This window comes from Macaca nemestrina, chromosome 2, assembly GCF_043159975.1.
Source record: "Macaca nemestrina isolate mMacNem1 chromosome 2, mMacNem.hap1, whole genome shotgun sequence".
Classification (NCBI taxonomy): domain Eukaryota; kingdom Metazoa; phylum Chordata; class Mammalia; order Primates; family Cercopithecidae; genus Macaca; species Macaca nemestrina.
Window position 1 is genome coordinate 61,334,961 of NC_092126.1, and position 11,997 is coordinate 61,346,957.

The 11,997-nt window shown below is 35.9% G+C and overlaps 1 protein-coding gene across 3 annotated transcripts in view; it reads left to right on the top strand.

Annotated features, from left to right (window-relative positions):
• LOC105488552 (myeloid leukemia factor 1) overlaps positions 1-11,757 on the top strand; it is a 36,717-nt gene extending 24,960 nt beyond the window's left edge. For 2 of the 3 annotated variants that reach the window (XM_011752740.3, XM_071091154.1), the window contains 5 exons: positions 3,497-3,580; positions 4,747-4,875; positions 6,680-6,839; positions 9,341-9,473; positions 11,636-11,757. In XM_011752740.3, coding sequence (XP_011751042.1) covers positions 3,497-3,580; positions 4,747-4,875; positions 6,680-6,839; positions 9,341-9,473; positions 11,636-11,741 — 612 coding nt within the window. In that variant the 3' untranslated portion in view covers positions 11,742-11,757. The remainder of the gene's footprint in view (positions 1-3,496; positions 3,581-4,746; positions 4,876-6,679; positions 6,840-9,340; positions 9,474-11,635) is intronic. The other variant, XM_071091155.1, reaches the window with a different exon arrangement.
• Positions 11,758-11,997: the final 240 nt, after the last annotated feature.

Consider the following 11,997-nt stretch of genomic DNA (forward strand, 5'->3'; position numbering starts at 1 on the left):
GAGACCATCCTGGCTAACACGGTGAAACCCCGTCTCTACTAAAATACAAAAACAATTAGCCGGGCGAGGTGGCGGGCGCCTGTACTCCCAGCTACTCGGGAGGCTGAGGCAGGAGAATGGCGTGAACCCGGGAGGCGGGGCTTGCAGTGAGCTGAGATCCGGCCACTGCACTCCAGCCTGGGCAACAGAGCTAGACTATGTCTCAAAAAAAAAAAATTAAAAAAAAAAAATAATAAATAAGAAGTAGATTTTATTGGATGAATATTTGCTTGATTTACAAAAGGGATCCTCATAGTTGTGTTTGAAAGTTGAGGACTTCCACATGTTTATGATTACTTTCCAAAAGATTTTTTAAAAAGTACTAAACTGTAGATAGATAAGCACAACATTTGGAAAAACACAGATTGACTGCTTTCTCTAGGATTTTGTTGCCACCTTGCCCGTGCAGCTTTTTCTTGTCTGTATTTAAGAATGGCTGTTGTGCAACCAGCATTTCTATCACCTGTTTCTTAGGGTTTTTGTGCTGTGTCTGTGATGCTAGCTTCCAACACACTAAAAGCATTCTGGGGAGTAGCAGAAAATAACATGAATTTGGAACATTTGTATCTACAGTCTCATGAAACGAGTTTTTTTTTTTTAATTATTATTTTGTGCTACAATTGAATCATTTGTTTCCTTGAAGTTTGACATAAAGGTATAACATTCGTCCCTCCTGACCAGTGTACTTAGTAAGACAAATGACAAAAAAAGCAGTTATAACACAGAGTTATGAATAAAATGATCAGGAAGTTCAGCATGCTATGGGAGCACAGATGGAAAAAAGCACCTTTTGAGGTAGGGTGGGTCAGTCCAAGCAGACTTCCTGAACTTTAAGGATTAGTAAAAGTTAGCCTGAAAAGGAGGGAGGGGAAAGGAATACTGTTCAACAGAGAGGAAACAGCATTTGCAAAGACCTGGAGGCTAGGGAGCTAAAACATGTTTAGTGTCACTTAACCCTAGAGTATGAGTTGAACAGTAGATATTGATGAGGAAGAAGAGGTATCCAGAGACTTCTTTGGGCCATAGTAAGTAGAGTAAACAGTATCTTAAGAGCAGAGGAAGCAGTGATGAGTTATGTCAAAGGGGTAATAGAGTTCAGATTCTTGAAAGATTAGAAGAGACCGTAGTGGAGGCAGGGAAGCCAGAAGGCTGTTGAAGCATTCTTGGTAAAGTATTAGTGATGGCTTACTTCTACTAGGTAATGTCTGTGGTGATAAAAATGAATTACTTCATTTGAGACAGTTAAAAGGGTAAATTGATAGAATTTGGTGATTGATAGGGTGGAAGGAGCAGTAGAGAGGGAGAAGGGGAGTATCACACCCATTTTTCTGGCATGAAGAATAAGGTAGATGGGAATGCCACTGAGATAAGGCATTGATTCAGTACAGATATAGGAGTGGGGTGGTCAAAACGATCATTTTAGTTTTGGGTGTTTGGCATTGGAGCCATCTGTGGGTTTTCCAGGTAGTTTATCTGGTAAACTGTTGGATATATGGATTTGAGCTGAGCTAGAGATAATTTGTTCATTCATTCATTCCACAAATATTTATTAAACCCTCTTAAGTGCCAGGAATTATTATATATGTATTGGGGATATTGTAGTGAATAAAATAGACAAAATTGCCCTGCCCTCAGAGAGATTACTTATATAAAGTGGGAAGACAGACAGTAGTAAACAACAAAATAATTTCAGATAGTCACAGTACCCTGAAGGAGATGAAACAGGGTAATGATATAGAGATGGGGGAAAGTGAAGTAAGGATTAGACAGGTGGCCAGCAGTGGCCTTTCTCAGGTGGTGATACTTGAATCATGAGAAGGAACTAACTAGGCTAAAAGTCAGGAAGAAACATTTAAGGCAGAAAGAGGAGAACGTGTACAAAATTTTTGAAGGCTTTAAGGGCCCACTGAAGTCTCAACTCCATTTTGTACCCCAACTTTTTGTCACTCCAGTGTGTTGGGTCACCCCAGAGCAAGTGCAGATACATCTTTTGATGGTTGATTTGAACGTGAATTGAGAAGAGGACAGAAATACCCAAATGCCTAATCTTTTCCTCTCTCTCTTTTTTTCCTTCTTTGGGTTAACCCTTCCATATCTCATGATAATAAGAATGGATTCTCAATCTAGTGTTAAAGCAAATATTCAGAATATTTCCTGGATTGCGTTTGCCTCTCTGAAATGCAGAATTAATTCTACTTCGGTCCTTTTTGTACCCAAATATATATTAGTGTTTCCTAAATGTGCCTTTGTTGTTCCCTACTATATTAAGTGCAGGTTCTAAGGAGGAATTTGGTTTTCCCACCTATTTTACATTATTAATATCTGTAAAAATCCAATAGCAATAAAAGACAGAGACACAAACAGAACTTAGAGGATTCAGAGCTCCGCTTGCTTGAACAGAGAAGTTCATTAAACCAAGCAACTCATTCTGTTTTATAACAGGTGATTTACTGGGTAATACATTGGAATGTGTGCTTGACTTTTATTTTCTGGTGAGTCTTCCAGTGATAAAACCTAAAATCAATGGTAGATTTTAAGACCTAAAATCAGTGGTAGATTTTCCTAGAGCAAAGTTTCTCAACCTCAGCACTATTGTCATTTTGGGCTGGGTAATTCTTTGTTCTGGGAGACTGTCCTATCCGTTGTAGGTTGTTAAGCAGCATCCCTGACCTCCACCCACTAGATGCTAGTTATAGGCTCTCCTCATCTGTGACAGCCAAAAATGAGTATAGTTATTGCCAAATGTCCCCTGAGAATCAAAATCAATCTTGGTTGAGAAACTACTGTTTACAGGAATTCTTAACTGTTTTTCTGAAGACACATACCTCGTGCTTCAAGGGTATAGCCTACTGACCCTTCAGTAGGCAGCAAATTGAAGGCCTATTAGTAAAGTGAATTGGCTTCTGTCACCTGGATCCTACTATGATGAGAGGAAGGCTGGCTACTTACTTGAGGGGCAACTTCTATCAGCCATGTGGTACTGCTGGAGGTGACACTGGCATCTTATACCCAAGTTTTATTTATTTGTATGGTGGAGTATTGAGAGAGAAAAAGGAGAATTATGAAAACGATCATATGCTGAAGAATATATCACTTAGTATTTAACATATACCAAATTGTGTTTTGAAAAAGTGAGTAATGAGTGATTAGATGTGTATGTGTATGTGTATTTATGCATGCACATGTATGTGTATATATACACGTGTGTGTATGTTTATAATGTTATAATTCCCTAATTATTTGTATGCTGTCTTTTTGGGATTTTGTGTATGCTTCAATTTTCTCCTTAACTAATCACTGTTATTATATCCTCTTTAAGTTATCTTTGTCTGGTTGATTACTGCATGAGATTTCACTAAATAAATTGGAAAAAAATGTTTTAGCTGTTTTGGAAGATGTATTTGCATCTTTTGTGTTGTTACTTATAGTTAATAACATACTTTCTGATATTCTGTAGCATACAGATGTCAGCCCTTTTCAGACAGTGGACCAAATGGTGTCAAATATGAGAAACTATATGCAGAAATTAGAAAGAAACTTTGTAAGTACTGAAAACAAAGTATTGAGAACATTGTGTATACTTTGGTATATTCTATTTCATAGTGGCTTTCAAACACTTTTTTAACCATAGTGGTTAAAAAAGATATCTTACATGATTAACCCAGTAAGCAATATTTGTATACTTTATAAATATATTTGAAGCACAAGTTTCATGAAAAAATGACTATACTATTTACAGTATATACAGTTATTTTCTAGTCTATTTCATGTTTTAAAAATCCTGGTTACAACACACTAAATTGAGTTCATAACCTCCAAGTTTGAAAAATAATAAATTGAGTTCATAACCTCCAAGTTTGAAAAATAATGTTAACTTTCAAAATTTTTTTAAAAATTGGAAAAAAATTGACCTCAAAAACATTGATTCTATTGAAAGTCACTATTGTAAATGAACATTTTATTTGAATTTGCATAATTTTATTAATAACCTGTCTACTTAAAAGGATTTGTAACATCTAAAGAGTTTTAGGGTTTTATAAACAACTCTGAAAACAGAAATTTTAGGAATGATGTTTAGGTATAGATCCCTAATAGTCCAAATACTTATAAACTAGTACTATAACAGTACTCTCTATATTAACATCAAAACCAGTCACTTGATTTGATCTGAAGAAGACCCATATCATTCTAGTCATCCAGTTTGAATTCTATGGATCATTTCAGAATGCCCAAATAATCTAGGGCATTATTGGTTTTAGTAATGTAGCAATCTGGTACCTACAGGAGGAAACTTGATATATAACTAACTGATTGGCTTGACGTTGGCAAGATTACGCACAAGGGTCAACCACTGACTATAGAAGTATCACAGGTTTGGGGGCATAGCATCTTCATTGAAATCTAAGCCACAAGCACCCAAAGACTTAAGGATCTCTGAATTAGTCACTTACTAGTCTTTGTAATGAGAGTGGGATGATGGTACCTAAAATGGACGACCATCAGGACCCTCTAGGGGTGCCTTTTTTTTGGGTGGAGGTAATTTTTCAAGTCACTTCTCACTTGAGAACCTGGGTGTGCCCTGTGACTATACCATATTGGTAGTTTAGTATCCTTAGTAGAACTTACAGCTAGTGTTACTTATTTGAACTCTCTGGCAATAATTATTTATATTTGACTCGACTGAATTTACAATTTGTTTACCTTTAGGGTCAACTTTCACTGGATCCAAATGGACATTCATTTTGTTCTTCCTCAGTTATGACTTATTCCAAAATAGGAGATGAACCACCAAAGGTTTTTCAGGCCTCAACTCAAACCCGTAGAGCTCCAGGAGGAGTAAGTTTTCTATAAGCATTCCTAGAGCTTTATAAAGTTAGGGGATGATAGACTGTCAAGATCAAATTATAACTATTAAAATTTAATCTGGTACATGATGGCGGGGGGACAGGAGGGCGGTGTGGGGGTCGGGTGTAAGGTAGTCCTCACTGTGGAAACCATTAAAACTCAACTGTATTTACTCAGTTTGTGGCGATTTTTCGTGCCCCCACCCCCGTGAGGGTGCCTTTTTTCATGTAAATATCTATGGATGTTTATTACCTTTACATGTTGACAAGGTAAACAAAACCACGAAAAGCCTTTGTTTCGTGAAATAATGTCTATTTTTAAGTTTACATTTGAAGTGAATTAATTTTTTAACTCATGAAATATTTGAAATGTACAGAGAGGATATAGAGAATAACATAATAAGTGCCCATATTCGTGCCACCCAGTTTAATCATATCATAACATTTTTCTCTATTTGCCTCAAATTATCTCTTGCTTTGTTTTCTTTTTAAGCAAAAATGTACAGAGGCAGTTAAAGCTTCTAATACATTCCTCTGAGGTCTGTTTCCCCTTTCTCCCCTTCTCAGAGATTACCATTTTCCTGTATCTGGAGTTTATCATTTTCATGCATGTTTTTACAATTTTATTACTTATCTTTCTATCTTAAAAAAATGGATTATTTTCCAGATTTCCCAACATTACATAAAGGGTATCATATTGCATGTGTCCTCTGCAACTTGTCTTTGCTGAGTAATATACTTCTGAGATTTATTCAACTTGATACATGTGGCCCTGGTTTCTTTAACTTGTATATAGTATCCAAAATACGAATATATTATGATTAATACACTTCTGAGATTTATTCTAGTTGATACATGTGCCCTGTTTTCTTTAACTTCTACGTAGTATCCAAAATATGAATGTACCATTATTTTTAAATCATTTTCTGTCGATAGATATGTAGGTGAGTCTAATCTTTCACTAATTCATCTTTATACACGGCTCCTTATACAAAGAGTCTAGGAGTGGTATTGCTGAGTTGTAGGGTATGTGTACTTTCCTCTTTACCTAGCATTTCCAAGCTACTATCCCAGTGATTGAAATTGTTGGCTTCCACAAACTGTGGCTTGTGAGTTTCCATTTGACTACTTCCTTGTTAGTACTTACAGTAAAAATTTAGGTTTACCCATCTAATGAGTGTGAAGTAGTACATTTTTTAGTTCTTACATATGAAGATGAACCTTTTAATGATGCTCTTGCCATAGTTCTGCTAATTAATCTCAGACATTTTAATTTTAACTTTCTAAAAGTGACAATCTTAAATGTAAACAATATAATTGTAGATGTCCCCCAGTAAATCATGTTAGTAGCTATCATAAATATTCTAGTAACACTTCCATAGAGTTGATAGGCGGGAATGATGAGATTCAAGCCAATCAACATGAAAAATAATTAGTTGCCCTTACTTGTAGGAATGCTACGATAAACTTCCTTCTATTACATTGTCTAAAACAGTCTTGAAGGCATTAAACTATAATTGCTACTTTTGTTTTAATATTTGATTATAATTTGGAAACAGGTTAAATTGTATGGGTTCTGTTTATTCTAGACATTTTCATTTTAAGGAGTTCAGGAAATATCAGAGACTTATCACCACAGTTTTACCACAAGTTAATAGTGGAACTGAGTACACATTATTTTTAGAGTGGTAGATCTATGGCCATACCTCAGTAGGTAAGCTGGCCCTGAGAATTTTAGAGTTATATACATTCTATATATATATTTAAATAATAACAAAATTTCTTTATTTTTACAGATAAAGGAAACCAGGAAAGCAATGAGAGATTCTGACAGTGGACTAGAAAAAATGGCTATTGGTCATCATATCCATGACCGAGCTCATGTCATTAAAAAGTCAAAGAACAGGAAGACTGGAGATGAAGAGGTCAACCAGGAGTTCATCAATATGAATGAAAGTAAGTTATCACAAAAAAATAATATTCTTTCTCATAAAGTTAAAATAACAGTTAAAGTTGACTAATATTTTTTGTAGAAACATGTTATAAGAGGTAGTTTTTTAATAATATGTGTAGAGAATACCTTGTCAAAGAAATAGGATTGTGGTTTCATCCTTTCATAGGAGAGCTCTTTTTTGTAGTGATTTTTGGCAATATGGGATATTACTTATTTTTATTTTATCCTTGGAAAGTGGAATCTTTTGAATTGTTATTTAGTAATATTATCAGTAGGCAAAATGCTTCTTTAAATATTTTTTCTGATTATCAAGAAAGTACATTTGAAAAGTGTAAAGACAAAAATCATCCATAATCCAAAATCAAAATACTAGTAATGTTTTAATGTATTTCTTCCTAATCATTTTATATATATAAACATGCTTTTTCCTCAAATTATTATTTTACTTTTATATAGTTTATATTGTGCTTATTTTAATTTACCGTTATAATTGTAAAGTCACTTATGATGCATTTTTCAAAAACATTTTAAGTGGTTACCTAAAATTTTTATAGTAAATAAGCCATAATTTTTACTTAAATCATTCTGTACTGTTCAGTACTTAGGCTTTTGTATAGATAAGATTTTAATTTCTGTTGTATGTTGAATTACATGTATGTCTCTCTCTCTCAAGTAAATCGTCTTTTTCTAGGTTTTATATTTATTCTTCAGTGCATTTATGTCCTTCTAGTGTCCTTTCTCCCTGTAGTTTTTAATAATATTATAATTTATTAACAAATTTAATCATTAAATTTATTTTTATTAATTTTTAAATCAGTATTAAGCTTTTATATTTAATTAATTGTATTAATTCAATAATGAAATTATATTAAAATTTAGTTGGATTCATCTCCTAGTTTCAGAAACTAGTTTGAATAATGTTTTTCCATAATAAAGTGTTTAAATTTTAAATTGTTGTATTAAAAAAGAAATTCTGGCCAGGCATGGTGGCTCACGCCTGTAGTCCCGGCACTTTGGGAAGCCAAGGCAGGCAGATCACGAGGTTAGGAGTTCAAGACCAGCCTGACCAGCATGGTGAAACCCCGTCTCTACTAAAAATACAAAAATTAGCCGGGCGTGGTGGCTCACGTGCCTGTAATCCCAGCTACTCATGGGGTTGAGACAGGAGAATCGCTTGAACCAGGAGGTGGAGGTTGCAGTGAGCCGAGATCGAGTCATTACACTCCAGTCTGGGTGACAGAGTGAGACTCTATCTCAAAAAAAATAAATAAAAGTAAAAATAAAAATGCAAAACTCAGCCGGGCATGGTGGCCCACACCTGTAATCTCAGCTACTGGGAAGGCTGAGGCGGGAGAATCTCTTGAACCTGGGAGGCAGAGGTTGCAGTGAGCCAAGATCACACCATTGCACTCCTGCCTGGGCAGCAGAGCAAGACTCTGTTTTGGGTTGGGGGGAAGAAGAAATTCTGTTAACATTGGGATTTGATAAAATTATTCCTTTTTTTTTTTTTTTTTTTTTGAGATGGAGTCTCGCTCTGTTGTCCAGGCTGGAGTGTAGTGGTGCAGTGGTGCGATCTCAGCCCACTACAAGCTCTGCCTCCCGGGTTCATGCCATTCTCCTGCCTCAGCCTCCCGAGTAGCTGGGACTACAGGCAGCCGCCACCATGCCCGGCTAATTTTTTGTATTTTTTAGTAGAGACGAGGTTTCGCCATGTTAGCCAGGATGGTCTCGATCTCCTCTTGTGATCTGCACGCCTCGGCCTCCCAAAGTGCTGGGATTACAGGCGTGAGCCATCACGCCCGGCTGGGGTTTGATAAAATTATTCTTATGCAATAAGATAGAAGCCATGATATTGTGACCTGTGTTTAATTGTAACCTCTGTAATTTTATCACATTTATATATATACTGAGTATTTCACAATAATCAACATTTTAATGAAAAATTTAGTGAAGGAACATAATATTTTAAAGCAGTCTTAAAGAAGAAGTACTATCATTCTCTATTGTTGCTACTATGGAAGTTAGATTACTTACTTCATAACAACATGAATTGACATTCTAGCTGAGTAACCTGTCTTAGGAAATTGACAACAGAAACTTGTGAGGTCAAGTTACATAGAAAGATGGTTAGGTGAATAGAAGTGCTAGTCACAGAAGTATACAGTATACAGGAAGAACATATTCATTGTGAGATGACCCAGGAAGAAAAACTGTTAGTTATTATAATTGGGTCAGCTGTTCCATTGGGTAAAATAATATGATATCCAGGCAGGTGAAAAAATAGATCATCAATAACTAGGTCATCAGTAGGAACAGGAGAGCAACAGACAGGAAAAGAAATACTACTCTCATCAAAGACCCTTATATTTGAAGCAGCTTCCTGCCTCTATATTGAGGTTACACTAATGAAAACACCAGACTAGACTGAAATATGTGGGAGCAAGGCAATTACTGACAGTTGATACCTTAATACTTATTCCCATTATTTTTCTATTTAACATAGATGATGCTCATGCTTTTGATGAGGAATGGCAAAGTGAGGTTTTGAAGTACAAACCAGGACGACACAATCTAGAAAACACTAGAATGAGAAGTGTTGGTCATGAGAATCCTGGCTCCCAAGAACTTAAAAGAAGGTAAAAGTTGTTTCTAAAATAGTTTGGTTTTTAAAGAAGAATTTGAAGTAAAGTTACATAATTTTATTTCTGTTATCAGAAAGTTTTGATGATCATCCAAGTTGTATCCACAGTATCTTTTGTGAAAGATGTTATAATTTTATACTAAAACTGAGTATTCCGCACAAATTTAAATTTATATCTAAAAATCAATAATAGTTTAGGATTGTATGGTTAGTAATTCACTAGTAAATTATGCCTCAGAAGACAGAGACCAAAATCCTCTTCAGGAAAACTGATTTGCTACGGAGTAGTTATTCTTGTAAAACAGATTCTAATATGGTTATAGAGTCATACATTTCACACTGGTAAAGATACCTAGAGATATGTTAAGGGGAGAGGGGCTGTATTTGGAAGACTTAACAACTTCCTTAACAAATCACAATTTATCATGTAATCGTAAATGAAATTTCAGACACGGGTACAATATGTAACAGTACATGCAATACCATATTTGATGTGTTTTAGGTGTTTTGGAAGAATTTTGCAAGAACATTAGCTTATTTTACAATTCCCTTTTAGTATAGCTGAGAAAAATAAATTTGCTGAAACCACATATTAAGGATTATAGAGATTTCTGGCTGGGCATGGTGACTCATGCCTGTAATCCCAGCACTTCGGGAGGCCGAGGCAGGTGGATCACTTGAGGTCAGGAGTTTGACACCAGCCTGGCCAACATGGTGAAACCCCGTCTCTACTAAAAATACGAATTAGCTAGGTATGGTAGCATACACCTATAATCCCAGCTACTTGGGAAGCTAAGGCAAGAGAATGGTTTGAACCCAGGAGGCGGAGGTTGTGGTGAGCCAAAATCACACCGGTGCACTACAGCCTGAGTGACAGACTGAGACTCTATCTCAAAAATGAATAAATAAATATTATAGAGATTTTAAAATACATTTTGTACATACCCTGGAGCTACAGTTTAATGTGGTTCTCTGCGGGGGGGGGGGGGGGGGAAGTGAATAATAATATCTATTTCCTATGAAGTTACACTAAAGAGAAAGGCCTCACCAGACCTTAAATAGAAATCTGTTCTAAGCTATAAGAGAGTGGAGAATTGCTGCAGAAGGTAGAAGGCTTCACAGAACTAGCGGTGGACAAGTGAGTATCAAGTAAATCAGAAGCCTTATGGAGAATTTCATATGCTAGGATCTTTTCTTCTAAAACACTTGTTTAGGAATTTAGAGCCCTGGTATTTTCTATTGAATTGCTTGAAAACTTGCTCCTATATTAATTACAGATATTTTTCTCATTTGAAAAATGTACTGATTAAAAACCTAGCAGTGCCAAGTTTGAATAGGAAATCCAGGTCCCACTTAGAGAAGGCATACTCTTTATGGATGACCTATAAATTTCTGGCCCTAACAGTGGCATTTTCTCTTAACCAGCACTGTCCAATGGCATTTCCTGAAATGACTTCGGTAATGACAAAAATGCTATATATCTATTCTGTCCTGTGTAGTAATTACTAGCCACATGTGGCTGTTGATTCACATTTGAACCATTGCTGGTAGAACTGAAGTATTGAATTATTTTAGTTTAATTCAAATATAAATGTGGTTAGTGGCTACCATACCATTAACATTAAACAGTGTTTAAACTATAAACAGTTAAATCTATCTCAGGAAAACAGCTGTTGCTGTTTTAAATTCACTGAAATAGTCTGCCTTGTTTTTCCCGTTTGTTTGTTTGTTTTTGTTTTTTTGGAGGGGGAGACAGTCTGGCTCTGTCACCAGGCTGGAGTGCAGTGGCGCAATCTCGACTCACTGCAACCTCCACCTCCCAGGGTCAGGCAGTCCTCCTGCTTCAGCCTCCTGAGTAGCTGGGACTATAGGTGCACATCACCACGCCCAGCTAATTTTTTGTACAGATGGGGTTTCACCATGTTCGCCAGAATGGTCTCGATCTCTTGACCTCGTGATCTGCCCACCTCGACCTCACAAAGTGCTGGGATTACAGGCGTAAGCCACCACACCTGGCCAGCCTTGTTTTTCAAAGCTATTAAGGAACTTTTAAGATAAAAGTTTTCTTATGTTACAGTGGTTTTTAACATGTTTATTGATTTATAAACCATTGGCCATTTTATAAATCATATTAATATTCACATGTATATTTCTCAGGGAGAAACCTCAACAAAGTCCAGCCATTGAACGTGGAAGAAGATCAAATGTTTTGGGGGATAAACTCCACATCAAAGGCTCATCTGTGAAAAGCAACAAAAAATAAATAGCCATGCATTTGATTTGCTTAGTTTTGGTTGTTTTAACAGTTAGTAATGGTGCTGGGTAATAAGCATAAGACCAATCTCTTGCTGTTAAATCAGTTCTGTCCTTGGCAACTTTCTTCTGATACCTGAATGTTCATGAAGGTCCTAGCTTTATATTGTCCCTCTTTTAGGAATAAAATTTTGATTTTCAACAATGTGAGTAAATTGTGAAACAGTCTATTTAATATAAAACTCTTTAAAACATACTGATTTTTT